We start from the raw sequence: 17689 nt of genomic DNA, 5'->3' as shown, positions 1-17689 counted from the left end.
TTTTTTTTTTTTTTTTTTTGAGACAACTTAGGCTGGAGTGCAGTGGCATGATCATGGTTCACCGCAGCCTCAACCTCCTGGGCTCAAGTGATCCTCCTGCCTCAGCCTTCCAAGTAGCTGGGACTACAGGTGTGCATGACTGGCTAATTCTTCTATTTTTTGAGGAAATGGGGTCTCGCTTTGTGGCCCAGGCCGGCCTTAAACTCCTGGGCTCAAGCAATCCTCCCAGCTCTGTCTCCCAAAGTCCTAGAATTACAGGTGTGAGCTACCACACATGGCCAGTTTGGGGTAATTGATACCATAATCTTGAGACCTAATATTGTGCCTTTGAATCCAGTATATCTCTGCATTTACAGATCTTTCCTTGTTTTTTTTTTTTTTTTTTGCAGATTTTGTTTTCAGCATGCAGATGTTGCAAATATTTTGCTAGATTTATGCTTACTCACTTGATACCTTTTTTTTTCTTTGAGTCAGTCTCACTCTGTCACCTATGCTTGACTTCAGTGACATGCTCATAGCTACTGCAGCCTTGACTTACTGTGCTCAGATGATCTTTCCACCTCAGCCTTCCAAGTAGCTGGAACTACAGGTGCGCACCACCACGCCCATCTAATTTTTTTTGATTTGTTGTAGAAACAAGGTCTCGCCAACTTGCCTAGGCTGGGTCTCAACCCCTGTGCTCAGGCAGTCCTCTCACCTTTGCCTCCCAAAGTGCTGGGATTACAGATGTGAGCCACTGCATCTGGCTCATTTGATACTTTGTATGCAATTGTAAATAATACTGCTTTTAAAATTTCCAATTATTCATTGTATAGAGTTAAAATACAATTTATTTTTATTGTATTGCCCTTGTCTTTTGTGACGTTTGTAAATTCACTTAATCTAGGAGCTTTTAGAAATTCTTCATCTGTGACTAGAAACTTATTTTTTTCTTTTGACTATATATTCTTTTAGTTTCTTTTTTTTTTTTTTTTTTTGCCTTATCACATTGACTAGGACAGCTAGTAAAATATTGAATAGAAGTGTTGATGTTGTACATCCTTGCTTTGTTCTTGCTTTTAGGGAGAAAGCACTGTCTTTCATCATTGATATTAACTGTAGAGTTTTTTTTGAGTAGATGTCCATTCAGGTTCTATTCCACATTTGCTGAGGGTTTTGTCATTGATACAAGTTGAATTTGGTCAAATACTTTCTCTGGAAAATGTTGCTAATACTTAATTTTTTGGAAAAGTTTTTAAAACATTTCTATGACTGCTTTCTTAAATGATTTGTAAACTCTTTCAATAAAAATATATGTGCTTGGAATTTTCCTTATTTGAAAATTTTTATCTTCTAATTCAGTTTCTCTTATAGATAGAAAACATTGAGGCATCCTCCTGTTTTTTCAAGTGATCCTCCTGCCTCAGTCTCCTAAGTAGCTAAAACTACAGGTGTACTATATCAGGCTGTTTGTTTATTTTTTGTAGAAACAAGATCTTGCTGTGTTGCCCACACTTGTCTTAAACTCTTGGCCTCAAGTGTGCCTTCTGCCTCAGCCTCTTAAAGTGCTGGGATTACAGGCGTGAGCTACCCCAATGTCATGTATATTAAACTTTCTTATTCAAACTTCAATATCTTTTACTGTCTCATGTTTTCTATCTTTGTGACTCTCAATGAAGCATTTGGGGTACTATCATTGAATATATTTTTCCTGTTCGTGGATTTTCTTTTTAGCTGTGATCTACTCCCTGACTCATTCGACAGGAGTTTTTTCCCTAGTACTTCGAGTTATAATTATATTTAGTAAAATGCCAAATGTAAATACTTAAATATCCAGCTTTACTAATTTTGACAAAGGTATACACCTGTGTAACCTCTATCTAAATCAAGTTAAGAAGCCTTTCCATTGTCTCAGGAAGTTTCTTTTTCCCACTTCAAATCTGTTAGAAGCCACCAACTAAGACTTTCAAAATAGTTGTATCATTTTATGCTTTATCTGTAATTAGAAGAGTTTCAGGCACTTTCCATTATTTCTAACACTTGGTTGGTCATTAAAAAAAATTTTTTTTTAGCTATTCTGGTGAATGTGTATTGCATTGAGGGTTTGGTTGATTTATTTGTAGTTTTAACAGAACTTTCATTTGTAGAAGTTCCATGGTTTTGAGTTTTTAAAATTTGAATGCTAAACTGTTGTTACGAACTTGTCTTAATGAATATCTGTTTTATTTTTTAAGAGACTGTATAGTCTGTTAACAATAGCTTGTTTTTTGATAATTGATAAATCTGCAGACTTCGTATTCAGACATTTCTAAGCATGGTTATAACAAAATTTTTACTTCTCACTTGTCACTAACTCATCTTAGTAACAGATTTTCTTCTCACTTTAATATTTATTTTCCCTATATGAAATATAAATATTCTAACTAAGAAGATCCCTTCCTTTTTATGATATTCCTCATTCTCTCTCATATGGTGCTGTTTGTCTTTCAGTTACATTACTGTCTTCAGTGATAAATGTGGAACCCATAGGGTTACTTCAAGGTGCCAGGTTTTGATATTACTTCAGAATTGACTAAGATTAATATATATGTTTTATGTATATGTATATATATGTGTTGTTGACAAGCTCAAATTTAGGCACACAGTAAAAACAGTGAAATCTGGAAAGAAATGACTCTTTTAAAGTTTTTCTTCATGACTATCTTAACAAAGAGTATTTATTTAAATTCATATAGTTTCTTTAAATGAATGTAGTAGATTAAATACTGTAGAATTTAATTTAGAACATGGGTATTTTGTTTTATGGTGTGCATTTCTGCTTGTCATGCAATTATAAGTTTTACAGGTTTTATTTTTGTATTCTGCTTTAGGCAATCCTTTATCACAGGATATTCTCAACTTATACCAGGACCCAGATGGAACCCGAAAGCTACTGAACTTCATGCTTGACAATCTTGCAGGTAACTGTTAGTGACAAAGCTGTAAAGTAATTTCTATAGATATGATTAATCAGCTTATATGGCGTATGCTGCTTAAGAGCATCTGACTGGTTTTTATAACTGCTTATAAGTTTAATACCTTCCATTAGTATATCCCATGGTAGTGGGGCATTCTTTTTTTCATATACTGAGTGCTTTCTATTGAGCAAGCAACATGTTAGGAGCTTTAGTTACACTACCTTGTTTAATCTAAGTGCCTAGGAGATAGGAATTTTTACTCACATTTTACAGATCCAAATTCTGAGATTCAGACACTAATTTATTTACACACAGCTAATTGATGCCAGAGCTATGTACTCAAGATTGTCTTGCTCACAAAGATATACAGTTATTAGTTTGAATTTGATTCAAGTTACTTGGAACTCATACATTTACACATTTTAATGAATGAAATGACTAGTTTAATTCATTTCACATTTATAGAAATTTGCAAACAGGCTTTAAATCAACTTAAAATAGTTATATTCCAAATACAAGTTTTCCTATATAAGGAGCTTATTACGTATTTGACTTAAAACTTTTTTTTTGCATAAGCACTCAGAATATGGGTAAAAATATGAAGATAACTACAAAATGCAAACATTTTTCTTAGAATAGTGTCTTTCTAAAATATAGAATTCTGGCCAGACTTGGTGGCTCATGCCTATAATCCCAGCACTTTGGGAGGTGGAAGTGAGAGGATTGCTTGAGCCCAGGGATTCGAGACTAGCCTGGGCAACTTGGTAGGACCTTACCTCTACAATAAATACATTTTTAAAAATTTAGCTAGGCATGGTGGTGCCTGCCTGTGGTTCCAGCTACTTGAAGGCTGAGGTGGAAGGATCACCTGAGCCCAGCAGGTGGAGACTGCGGTGGCCATGAACATGCCACTGCACCACAGCCTGGGCGACAGAGTGAGACTTTGACTCAAAAAATAAAATACAGAATTCTGAAACAGAGCTAGAAAAATCATAAGTTCCAGCATAGAAACTATCACTATCATTTTGACTGTATTCTTTAAATTCTCTTTATCATAAAAGACCCCTCTTTAACACACACATAAATTAAGGTTTACAGTGGAGTAAAACCAAATCAAAATCCTCTAGAAAGTTTTTGGCTAGGCCGTGCCTAGTGGCTTAGCCTGTAATCCCAGCACTTTGGGAGGCCGAGGCAAGTGGATTGCCTGAACCTGTGGGTTTGAGACCAGCCCGGGCAACTTGGCGAGACCTCATCTCTACAATGAAATTATAAAAAAGTTAGCCAGGCGCAGTGGCGCGCACTTGTGGTTCTGGTGGCTTGGAAGACTGAGGCGGAAGGATTGCTGGAACCCAGCAGGTTGTCGCTGGGTTGGCCGTGAGCATGCCACTGCACTCCAGCCTGGGTGACAGAGTGAAACTCCAACTAAAAAAAAAGATATTAAAAAAAAAGTTTTTGGCTAAAAGACTAAAGGTTGATTGATGGAAGAGAAACAGCAAATGTATTAGTGGTCTTTTTAGTAAGAAATTAGGAATATGTGGCTGTTTAAGCTGTATACATATAGCATGTGTATGCCGCTTATAGCTTGCTTTAAAATTATCTATATAGATGTAGCCAGATGACCAACGCATATGGCATATGTGCTGTATATGTATATAAATTTTAAGAAATTCTTTTTGTGTTTTAGATATAAACTTTTTGTAGGAATCTGTGTTGCAAATACCTGCTCTCATACTAGTTTTTACTTTTTCATTCTCTTTGTCTTTGATGAACAGAAGAATGTTAACATACTCGATTCTATTTTGTCAATCTTTGCTGTTATGGTACTGCTTTTGTATTCTTAAGAATTTTTCTCTATCACAAGATCATGAATATATTCTCCTTTGTTATTATCTAGACACTCTTGTAACATTTAGAGCTATACTCTTCCTGGAATCGATGTTTGTGTAGGATAGGAGTTAGGTTTCATGACTTTTTCATATGTTTATTATATTGATTTTGAGCCATTTATTTTGACTGCCCTTTTACAACCGGTTTTTAGTGGCATCTTTGTCATAAATCAAGTGTTAGTGCATGTTTTGGTCTGTTTCTGGATTCTCCATTCTCTTCCCTCAGTCTTTTTAAATACAGACGAGGTCTCGCTATGTTGCCCAGACCGGTCTCGAACTCTTGAGCTCAAGCAATCCTCCTGCCTCAGTCTTCCAAAGTGCTGGGATTATAGGTGTGAACCACCGTGCCCGACCTCTCTCCCATTCGTCTTTATGGCAATGTAACAATGTCTTTTTTTTGAGTTGAAGTCTCACTCTGTCACCCAGACTGGAGTGCAGTGGCATGCTCCCGGCCACCACAGCCTCGACCTGCTGGGCTCTGGCGATCCTTCTGCTCAGCCTTTCAAGTAGCTGGAACTACAGGTGCACGCTACCACGCCCGGCTAATTTTTTTTATTTATTGTAGAGATGAGGTCTTGCCAAGTTGCCTAGGCGGGTCTCAAACCCGTGAGCTCAGGCAATCCACTCACCTGGTCTCCCAAAGCACGGGATTACGGGCTGAGCCACTGAGCCTGGTTTAACAATGTCTTTAATTATAATAGCTTTACAAAAAAGTCTTGAGATCCAGTAGAGTAAATCTTCCTCTTTGATCTGATTCTAAAGAGTCTTGGCTAGTTTGGGCCCCTTTCTTCTTTTATGTTTTCAGTCAAATTTTTAGAATCTGATTTTCAAATCTCTTCCCTCTCCAGAATGCAGGTATTTCATTTGTGAGTGTATTGAACCTACAGATTGCTTTGGAAAGAAAGGATTGGTGTGTTTACCACCCTGGGTCCTATTCTTCCATTTATTTTGCCTTCTATAATTTCACTCAAATTGAGTTTTAGGTTTTTGTGTCATGGTCTTACCCATTTTATATTCTAAACATTGACTCTTTCAATTCCTTTATAAGTAGTCTTTTAAAAAATAAATCTTAATATTTTAATGGTTGTTACTGATTTATGGAATGGAATTGTGTTTTATATATTTTTTGGTATTCTACCCTGCTAAATACTTGCTAAATGCCTTGCTAAGATGCATATTCAGCCACTTTGCTAAACTGGTTTTTTGTTTTGTTTTGTTTTTGAATCAGAGTCTCACTCTATCACCCATGCTGGAGTGCTGTGGCATAATTACAGCTCACCACAGCCTCAAACTCCTGGGCTCAGGTGATCCATGTACCTTAGCTTCCTGAGTAGCTGGGATTGTAGGTGTGTGCCACCATGCCTGGCTAATTTTTAAATTTTTTGTAGTGATGAGGTCTCACTATGTTGCTCAGGCTGTTCTTGAACTCCTGGGCTCAATTTATCCTCCCACCTTGCCTTCTCAAAGTGCTGAGATTGCAGGTGTGAGCCACTGCACCTGGCCTGCTAAACTGGTTTTAATCCTACTACATTTTTATTTCAATTTATACAATCATACTATCTGCAAATAGCAATAATTTTACTACTTTCTTTATAATCCTTACAGTTTTTTTTGCCTTCTTGTACTTATTGCACTTCCCCTAACCACCAATAAAATGCTAGCTGAAAGTGGTGATAATGGGTATCCTTATCTAATTTTGTAATCTTTTAATTTTACTTTATGATTAAGTATGAGGTTCACTATAGTTTTTATGTTGACAAACTTTATTAGATTAAGGAAGTTTTTTTCCATTCACTTGCTAGGAGAATTTTTAAATATATAAGTAGGTGTTGAATTTTATCAAATGCTTTTTCTCTATTGAGATGAATAGATGATTTCTTCTTTTATTCTGTTAATTTGGCAATTGATTGTGTTTTGTATGTTTTACCACCTTTATATTCCTGGAATAAACCCAAGTAGGTTATGATAAATTGTTATTCTTTTTATATATCCCTTGATTCAGTTTGCCAGTATTTTATTTATGATTTTTTGCATCTGTGTTTATGAGTGAGATTGGTCAACAGTTTTCTTTCTTCAATGTCCATGTCAAGTTTGGATATTAAAGTTATACTGGCTTCATAAAATTTGTTGAAGTATTTCCTCATTTTCTGTTTTTTATAGGAGTTTATTTAATGTTAGTTTTATTTTCTTTCTTAAATGTTTGAGAGACTGTATTTGTGCCTGTGGGGTTTTTTTGTAAGAAGTTTTTAATTACTGATTTAATTTCTTCAGTAACTATAATACTGTGCTGATTTCCATTTCTCTTTCTATGAACTTCTGAAAGTTGTATTTTCTGGAAATTGGCACATTTTATCTAAATCTTCAAGTTTATTGGCATATGAGAATATCTTATGTTTTCGTGTTCATAAGGTATATATCACAATGTCTCTTTTCCATTCCATAGTTTATTTGTTTGCTTCTATTTTCTTCATGTAAAGTTTTGCCCAGGTGTTTATCGATATGTTATTTGAAAAGAGGAACCAACTTTTAGCTTCATTGACCCTTTTTATTATGTGTTTGTTTTAAATGTCATTAATTTCTTTTATTTCTTCCTTTCTCCTGCTTTCTTTGTTTCATTTGCTGTTCTTTTTCTAGCTTAAAACAAACACACCTAAATCATTAGCTTTCTTTTTTTCTCCAAAAAGCAAATAGTCTTTCTTTTTTTCTCCAATATATTTATTTATAAATCTCCCTTTAAACATTACTTTTTAATGCTTTCCACAAGCTTTAGTTTGTATTATTTTCTTTGTCATTCATTTTCAGCATATTTTCTAATGACCTTCATCATTTCTTCTTTGACCTGTGAATCATTTGGAAATTTATTTATTTTCAGGAGAGTTCTAGTTTTCTTTGTCATAGATTCCTAGCTTAATTCTATTTTGATCAGAGAACATACTGATTGATTTAAAATTTTGAAATCTGTTATTTGTTACCCCATACATTCTTGATTTTTATAAGTTTAAGTTTGTACTTGAAAATAGTGTATTTTCTACAGTTCATTTCAGTATTCTATATATAGTAGATTGTTAGTTATATTGCTTGAATGTATTATATATGTAATGATTACTTTGGTTTTATTTATTACTAATAGAGCTGTGTTAAAATCTACCATTTTGATTGTAGGTTTGTCTTTCTTCCTGTAATTCTTTCATCTTTTTATTTACATATGATAAGGGTATATTTTTATGTGTTTTATATTCCTGGCTGTTTAAATCTCTTATTGTACTGCTCTTTTCTTTAATATTTACTTTGCTAGTAGTATATCTACATGATAAAGAACATTTACATGAGTTCACTTTTGGTTTGAATTTGTGTTATATATCCTTTTCTGTTCTTTCATATATAACCCTTCTGAATCCATATATCTTATTTTTTTCCTTCTGCTTGCTTTGGACTCTTTTTTTTCTAGTTTGAAGTAGCAACTTAGATTATTAATTTGAGATCTTTTCTCTTTTTTAATACAAGTATGTAGCACTATGAATTTCCTTCTTAGTACTACTTTAGTTGTGCCCCTCAAATTGGAATACAATGTTGTGTTTTCATTTTTATTGAGTGCAATGTATTTTTAAATTTCCTTTGAAACTTCCTTTTATGACTGATGGATTATTTAGAAATGCGTTGTTTAATTTATATGTGTTTTACGGTCTTCCTGTTGTCTATTGATTTTTTTAAAAATTCCAAGTTGGGACTAATTAGATAACATACTCTGTATAATTTCAATTCTTCTAAATTGTTGAGGTTTGTTTTATGATCCAGGATTTTGTCTGTCTTGTGAATGTCCATGGACTCTTGGAAAAAAATGTATATTCTGTGGTTGTTGGATAGAGCATTCTATGAATGTAAATTAGATCATGCTCGTTGGTGGTTGTATTTAATTCTTTATCTTTTCGAATTTTTTAATCTAGTAGTCCTATTAAATTCTGATGCGGCAGCATTTAAATTTCCAACTATAACTGTGGATTTGTTTATTCTTCCTTTCATCTCCATTAGTTTTTGCTTTGGGTGTTTTGAAGATCTATTGTTTGGATCATATTTGGTACATACATATTTACATTTCAGTGGATTGATTATTTCATCAGTATGTAGTGACATCTGTATTCCTAGTATTCTCTTTGCTCAGAAATCTACTTCATTTGATAGTATAGCCAATTTTGCATTTTGAAATTTTGCATTTTGAAAGTTACCATGGCTTATCTTTTTTCATCTTCTTTCAACTTTCTTGTATTGTAATGTTTGATCGGAGTTTCTTTTAGTTAGCATATGGTTAAGTCATGTGTCAGTCATGTTTTTTTTTGAGTTGGAGTCTCACTCTGTCACCCAGACTGGAGTGCAGTGGCCGCTCCCGGCCACCGCAGCCTCGACCTGCTGGGCTCCGGCGATCCTTCCGCCTCAGCCTTCCAAGTAGCCGGAATTACAGGCATGCGCTACAACGCCCGGCTGATTTTTTGATTTATTGTAGAGATGAGGTCTCGCCGCCCAGGCGGGTCTCGAACCCGCGGGCTCAGGCAATCCACTCAGTCATGTTTTTTATTCACTCTGTTAAGATTCTGCTGTCTCTTAATTTCTATATTCAGAAAATACTAGATACCTTCACTGAGCACAATAGATATTATGATTTTTGCTTAAACCATCAAATATGACTTAAAAAGCTCATGAGGATAAAGATAATATATTATATTTACCCATCCCTTGTTTTTTCCTTTTTTGATTTTTTTTAATACAGGAAATAAAAAGAAGTTACTTTTTATTAGTTACTACTGTTACAATTTTCTTTTCTATTTGGAGATTTCTTTAGCCATTCTTTTTATTTTTTTAGAGACAAAGTCTTATTTTGTCACCCAGGTTGCAGTGCAGTGGTCGATCATAGCTCACTACTGCATCAGGCTCAACCTCAAGTGATTCTCCCATCTCAACCTCCTGAGTAGCTAGGACTACAGGCTATGTTACTCAGGTCGATTTTGAATTTCTGGCCTCAGGTGATCCTCCCACTTTGGCCTCCCAAAGTGCTGGGATAACGGGCATGAGCCACTGTGCCTAGTCCCCTGATAACCACTCTTTTTTTTTTTCACTATGAAAACGCTGTAATTATGTATGTATAGCATGTGATGTCAAGACAGGACAGCAGGTACACACAGTAAGACGTGGCTGGACAGGCCTTTAGCCATTCTTTAAGGGCAGGTCTGCTAGCAATGAAATCTTCATTTTCCTTCATTTTTTTCCCCTTGATTTCTGAAGGATAGTTCTTCTGAACGCAAAATTTGCAGTTGACAGTACTTTCCTTTCGACTTTGAGAAGTGTACCACTTCTTTGAGTTTTTGTAGTTTTATAAAAGAGACCTGATATCATTCAAATTGCTATTTCTCTCTGATGTTTCTAGGGTTCTTCCTTTAGTTTTCAGAAGTATATTTATGATCTGTCTTGGCATGTATTTCTTTGAATTTATTATACTTGAGGTTTGCTCACTTTCTTGAATCTGTATGTGTATTTCACATAAATTTAGAAATTTTCAGCCATTGTCGCTTAGAATACTTTTTCAGTTCCATATTCTTTCTCCTCTCCTTCTGGAACTTTGATTATTTGGATTTAAACCTTTTGTTGCAATTCCACAGGATTTTCAGGCTCTGTTCTCTTTTTTCAGTCTACTTTCTTTTTGTTGATATTGAGTAAGTTCTCTTGATTTGTTGTCAAGGTCACTTATTTTATCTTTTGTTATCTCTATTATGGTACCATTCTAATAAGTTTAAAAATCTTGGCTATTGTATTTTTCAGTTTGATAATACCTATTTAGTCCTTTTTTTAAAAGTAACTTTTTATTTCCTGTATTAAAAAATTTTTTTTTCATTTGTTTCAAATGAAATGTAGTTTTGTTTTTTTTTTTGCAGCTTTATAATGGCTGTTCTAAAATCTCTATCAGGTAATTTCAGCATCTGATTCATCTCAGTGTAGTGTCTATTGGTCTTCTCTCACTTAAGTTGTGACTTTCCTGGTTCTTGGTGTGATCAATGATTTTCATTTATACCCTGGACATTTCAATATTATGTTAGATGACTCTTGATCCATTTTAAAATCTCTGCACTTTACAGACAATTGCCCGGTTTAGGTTTAGTATGTAGATCTTGTTGTCTCTTGCAGGAGCAACTGACACCCCTTCTATAGGCAGATCAGACCCATTGCTGCCAGCCAGTGTGAGGTGAGGGGTGGGTTGGCTCTCTCAGACTCTGCTGTAGATGTTATCTTTGACAGACTGGGTTACCGGTATATTTACTTTATGTGATAGTAGCCCATACAACTTTTTATTCCTTTCTTTTATCTTATTGTTGGTCATGCAGTTTCATCTTTAAAAAATTAATTTTAAATCTGTGTCTTACATGAATATATTATCTGCAAATCTGAATCAAGTTGTCTAGTAATTTCAAAGATTTTTAAAAGGAAAAGTAAGGGGGAAAGTTAAATCTTAACTTAGTGACTTTTTTTCATGTGGTAGTTGGGTAGCATTTAGTTTCATGATATTGATAACATATCTGAGCAATTAATGTTTTAACAAGTGGCCTTTCCTTACTATTATCATCATCATCATCTTCATTATTTTTGTGCAGTGTAGTTCTATCCTTATCTCTTGCTTTACATTGACATTAAAAGAGAATAAAATCAGGAAATGAAAGTCTCATTAATAAATGTGTTACTGTTTATTATACAAGGGGGACCCAAAAATAACCCAGAATGTATTTATAAAAAACTGTGTATTTATTCTTATATGTTTAAACCTCAGACACCTTCAAAGTATTCTTTGATGCAGTAAACCTGTTGAGACACTTTTTCCACTATTCAAAACAGTTTTTGAACTCATCATATTTTGTGCCTTTTAGTGTGTCTGCTATTTTTTGTTTTACCTCTTTCACATCGGCAAAACTTTTCCCTTTGAGGGCTTTTTTAATCTGGGGAAACAAAAAAACAAGTCGCTTGGGGCAGAATTGGGTGAATAGGAATGGTGGGACACAGGGGAAATGCCATTTTTGGTCAAAAACTGATGAACACTCAGCAGTGTGGGTAGGTGCTTTGTCATGGTGGAAGAGCCAGTCACCTGTTTGCCATAATTTGGGTCGTTTCCTCCACGAATCGTGATGCAGCCTTTTGAAAACGTCCAGATAAAAACTTTGGTTGTTGTTTGATCCAGAGGAACAAATTCTGAGTGTTCTATAAGGGGCCTGCCCTCCAAAAGATAACGCTGATTTTTTGGGAAGGTCTTCCCTCATATATTTATATGTTCTTGTTTATTTGTTTTTTTTAAAGATGCTTGAGTGTTAATTCATAATTGTTGGAATTTCACATAGCTTTGATTTCTTAGCAGGGAACAAGGCTAAGTCAACACAATTTACCTATGTAATGAAGACCTAAAACTTTAGTTAGGGTTTTAAATAGGCACCTTTTCAAAAATACTGTGTAAGTGAAAATGACATTAATGAGTTTTCTAATGTTCTTTTCTGATACTAGTTTTATATTCTCTGCACAGCTCTTTTATAATTTCCTTTGGCTTCGTCATTAAATTTCACCATTTGATTTTTAAGTTTGTGGGCCATTACTGCTGGATAGAAAACAGAATGATTTGAAATTATAAACTAGGTGATGCTGATTTTTAAAACATGTGAAATTGACTTACATTTACAATTTTTCTTTTCAGTTCATCCTGAGCAGCTTCCTCCGAGGCCATGGATTACATTAAAAGAACGAGACCAAATTCTGCCATCAGGTAATCTTTCTCATTTTTCTTGACTTTTGTCGGAAATACTTAAAATGCCATTTGGGCTTTGTAATCTGTAATTAGCAAGCCTTCATTTTACCTCTCCTGAGTAGATGAGTTTTAAAATACTGATGGGTAGACTATAAAAACTCCACATTAAAATAGGCCTGTGTATAGATATTATATCTTTCACAGTAGTGCAGCCCTTGGTTTTAAAATTATTCTTGTAATACATCTGATAGCATCTTCATATAGGATTGTTTCATATTGGGTTGATTTATGATTTAAGAAAAATGAGTAATAATGAATTTTCTTCTGAAAAATTTTAAGCTGCTGAGGTACATTATCATTTTTTGAGAGAGAGAAATCACATTTATGGAAGAATAATTTAGACTGAGTATAGTTTTACTGTGTCATCAACAAAAGGTGGCATCAGTCCACGGTTACAGAAATAGCACAAGGTGCATATTTGGAGCAATAATATAAGAATGTAATCTAGCATTTCTAGAACTGTGGTGATATAGAAAATATAAGCATTTATCTCTTTGTGGGGACCAATAATGGTTTGACATTTAGAGGGTTTCTTTAACTTATTCAATATTTTAGGTTTGAGAATTCTATTTCAAATAAGTTATGAATTTTTTTCTAAATGCTTTTTTTAAATAACAAGAGTAATAATTTTCATGATACCCAATTTCATTTTTAAATTAAATGAAAATTTTAACTACTTCAATATAAAAGTTAGATCTCTCACAGAATACTGTTACCTTAAATTCTAACTGCAATTTACCCTTTAAAAGTTATTATGTACATTTTCAACAATATAAAGCCCTTCTGTTGGCTTAATTTTTTTAAGCTAAGAAGTAATAGGATTCAAAACAAATAATTTGTTTTCATACTGAGACATGTGAGGTATGCAACCTCTTCATAGTTCTATTTTCATTTTAATAACACTGAAAAGTATTATAATATACAGTACTTTTTTGTGTCTTTCAGACATAGTGATTTTGAAACCACCACACTCTATAGCCATAGTTTCATACTGTTATAAGAGGCACAATTTTATCACAAATAGCATTTCTATTACCAAGATGCACATTGATTTTTTTTTTTGTTGTTTTTTTTGTTTTGTTTTGTTTTTGAGTTGGAGTCTCACTCTGTCACCCAGACTGGAGTGCAGTGGCCGCTTCCGGCCACTGCTGCCAACTTGCTGGGCTCTGGCGATCCTTCTGCTCAGCCTTCCAAGTAGCTGAAACTATAGGCGCGCACTACCAAGCCCAGCTAATTTTTTTTTATTGTTTATTGTAGAGATGAGGTCTCGCCAAGTTGCCCAGGTGGGTCTCGAACCTGCAGGCTCAGGCAATCCACTCACCTCAACCTCCCAAAGCGCGGGATTATAGACTGAGCCACCGAGCCCAGCTAACATTGATGCTTTAAGTAAAAGGAATGCCTTAGATTTTCTACAAAGATAGATTTATTTTATATATGTCCTTCCCTTCTGATATTAAAAATGTCATTTTCTAGTTTTTTAAAGTAATCCACTTTTGAACATGGGTGAACATAATCTTCAAGAAAAGCTTTCCTAATATTGCAAGCTACATTTTCATTAAGAAAAGAAACAATAGAAACCAATTTTCATTAGTTGCTGAATTCTCAAAGTCGTCTCTTTGGGCTTTCATAATGAAAAACTAGTGGGGGTTTTTCTTGTTATGTGTGGTGCTCCCCATTTCTCTGGATATGTGGAGCTAAAAAAAGTTGTTGGCTGAGGTGACTGGATTGCCTGAGCCCGCGGGTTCAAGACCCGCCTGGGCAACTTGGTGAGACCTCATCTCTACAATAAATCAAAAATTAGCCGGCTGTGGTAGTGCGCGTCTGTAGTTCCAGCTACTTGGAAGGCTGAGGCAGAAGGATCCCCGGAGCCCAGCGGGTTGAGGCTGTGGTGGGCAGGAGCGGCCACTGCACTCCAGTCTGGGCCACGAGTGAGACTCCAACTCAAAAAAAAAAAAAAAAAAAAAGATTTTTACTTCTGATGCATAGGAGGATGTATATAATAACTAGTGATGGTTAAGGGTGATTTATAGACAAAAAGTCATAATGATAAACTATGTAAGAATCAAGTCCAGATAGTGAAAAAGTAGATAGAGTACAAGAGAGTATTGAATGGCACTCAGCAAATTTTCACTTTGGTTTAAAAATTGTGGGTTCATTCTGAGGCACTGGCATTGATATAAAAAGTTTGGGCTATATTATAGAAATGGCAGTCTCTGCCCTTTTAAAATAAAATCTCACTTCACAAAGTTTTGGAAAAAATATGAATGAAGCGACTAACAATCTGCCTTACTTTTTTCTCCTCTTACTTTCAAATGACATTTTAAATCCAGAGAAGCAGAGTAAGGTAAACTCAGGGTGCTACCTTCACAGTGTAGTGGCTTGGGAGTGGTTTGCGGTCATTTCCAAGATAAATAAGAGAACACACATTAATCCATACTGAAATTTTAGTCCCCAGTGTATAAAATGGCCACCAGTCAAATACCCAAGGGACCACATACTAAGTTTCTTTTTCCCTTCATCTGAATCAGAACCAACTTCAGTCAAGTGCCACTTTATCTTGGATTCCTCACATTTTATTTAAATAAGTGATTCTCAACAGTGTCTATCCATTATGTCACCTGGGATGCTTTTTAAATAACTCTGATTCTAATCTTCTGGTTTAATTAGTCTGGAGTCAGGCTGTTAGTGTCAGCATTTTTTTTTTTAACTTTACAAAGTGATTTAATGGGTAGCCAAGATAGAGAATTACTGACAAAAATCTGGGCTTTTTCACACCTTAACATGCATATGCATATGAATCACTTGAGAATTTAGTTAAACTGCAGATTCTTTTCAATAGGGGTTTGTGGGACCAGAGCTTCTGCACTGCCAAATTCCCAGATGATAACTGATACTGCTGGTCCTTAGAGCATACTTTTTAATAGCAAGGGTATAAACTATCCTCTCCTGACTGTTAGTTTGCTCACAGTCCTTTTATAGTTCAAGGGCATTTTAAAATGAGAATTTTATTTCAGAAATGAACATTTGATTGGCAAAAAGATTCTCTTATAATTAAATTTTGTTAGTTCATATTCTTCTGCCTCAGAATAGTAAGATCAGTAAGAACTTAAAAAAGTCTTTTTAAAGTATTCTGTTAATAAGAAGTAATGAATTTAGAGTCCTTTAGTCAGAATGATACCAAAAGTTACTTTTGTTTCATTTATATCGAAAAGCTCTTCTCAGCATTTTACGTGCAAAAAACTAGCACTCTGATTTAGGTGTTGAATTTTTTATTGAAATACATTTTCTAAAAAAAATCCTCAAATATGAACTGTTAGTCTAATTCTAGATTAGTAAAAGAACTTTGGTATGATGGACTCCAATGATGTTTTATGAGATATAGTTTAACAAAATCTTAATCTTGCCTGGGCATTTTACAATGGTGATATTTGGGTTATGTATGTGTACTTGTGCAGGTGTACATGATATTGCTTTAGGAAAAAATTGCCTAATTTTCTCTCTTTTGTCTATTTTTTTTTTCTCCCACTTCTTAGCATCATTCACGGTTATGTGTTACAATGTGTTATGTGATAAATATGCTACCCGGCAGCTATATGGCTATTGCCCATCCTGGGCATTAAACTGGGAATACAGGAAAAAGGGAATTATGGAAGAAATTGTTAACTGTGATGCAGATATCATTAGTCTTCAGGTAACACCATAGAAATTAAATTGTCTTTAGTGTAAACGTAATCTTAAAAATAAGAAGATCTGACCTCTAGGAAAGATCCTGTGTTCAAAACAAAACTCAAAAGGAATTATTTTCTCTCCCTCTCTTAAAAGAAAAAAGGACAATTTAAATAGGCATATAAGACATTTCCACAGTGAAACTATTTTGCTGAGTACATCCATCCATTTACATTCATTTGCTGTTTTCTTAAGTGAAAATAATCTTACCCATTATGCTTGTTAATAATTCACCTCATGAGCAAATCATTGATATTGCTGAAATTTAAAACTGCAGAAGATTGCTAGTCTTTCAGGAATATAAATTTAACTTACAATGGAATCTGTTTCTTTAAAAAAGTGCTTGCCTACATTTGTTCCTTTAAGATGCACATTTATCAAGCACTTTTGCTTTTATAAGCCATCTCTGAAAAATCAGTCTTCTGTTTTATATCACTTTATTACAATTGAACTTAACTCAAGAAGCAGCTACTTTTTCATGAAATGTGTTTTATTGCTGCTTTTCAACATTTAGCTAATGATTAGACAGATATTTCTGAGTAAATTTTAGTAACTTTTTTCTCATCAACTTTCAAAGCATATTAAGTGCTTAAGAGTTTTTAAAGATTATGATCGACAATAATTTGATATATTTATGGGTTACAATGTTATATGTATACATTGTGGAGTGATAAAATTAGATGAATTGGCATATTCATCCCCTCAAATATTTCCTAAAGTTGTGTAAAACTTTTTGAATATCACAATTTTATGCATTCTTTTCAGCATCGCCCGAGAGGAAAAATTATTACTTAAAAAACTTTTTTGTAATGGAGTAGTTTTATAATTTGATTTCATGTTGTCTGGGAAATAAACAAATAAAAATCTTCAAAAATTAAAATTTCTCCTAAACACTGAGACTGACACAGAATTGGAAGTAGGAGGAGGCTAACACAATTAGGCCTTTGTAGTTACTTAGTTGTGCATCTCTTGGTTTAGTGTTTGTAGATGACAGACTCACACCCTTCTAAGTGAAGTATAGTTTGAAAGACAGCCTGGTGTGGTGGCTTGCGCCTGTAATACCAGCACTTTGGGAGGCGGGGGTGAGAGGATTATCTGAGCTCAGGGACTTGAGACCTGCCTGGGCAACTTGGCGAGACCTCGACTTTACAATAAATCAAAAAATTAGCTGGGCATGTTGATGTGGGTTCCAGCTATTTGGAAGGCTGAGGCAGAAGGACCGCCTGAGCTCAGTAGATCTGGGCTGCAGTGGCCATGATCGTGCCACTGCACTCCAGCCTGGGTGACAGTGAGTCTGCGACTCAAAAACAAAT

The 17689-nt window shown here is 34.6% G+C and overlaps 1 protein-coding gene across 1 annotated transcript in view; it reads left to right on the top strand.

The window, feature by feature from the left end:
* CNOT6L (CCR4-NOT transcription complex subunit 6 like) overlaps positions 1–17689 on the top strand; it is a 60499-nt gene that overhangs the window by 16171 nt on the left and 26639 nt on the right. Inside the window, exons 4-6 of the mRNA XM_008068051.2 lie at positions 2850–2939; positions 12540–12608; positions 16184–16341. Of these exons, the coding sequence (XP_008066242.1) occupies positions 2850–2939; positions 12540–12608; positions 16184–16341 (317 nt within the window). The remainder of the gene's footprint in view (positions 1–2849; positions 2940–12539; positions 12609–16183; positions 16342–17689) is intronic.

The sequence above is a fragment of the Carlito syrichta genome, unplaced genomic scaffold (assembly GCF_000164805.1).
Source record: "Carlito syrichta isolate Samal-C Ts95f unplaced genomic scaffold, Tarsius_syrichta-2.0.1 Scaffold309855, whole genome shotgun sequence".
Lineage (NCBI taxonomy): Eukaryota > Metazoa > Chordata > Mammalia > Primates > Tarsiidae > Carlito > Carlito syrichta.
The sequence above is the reverse complement of the archived record's forward strand: the minus strand, read 5'-3'. Positions and strand labels throughout refer to the sequence as shown.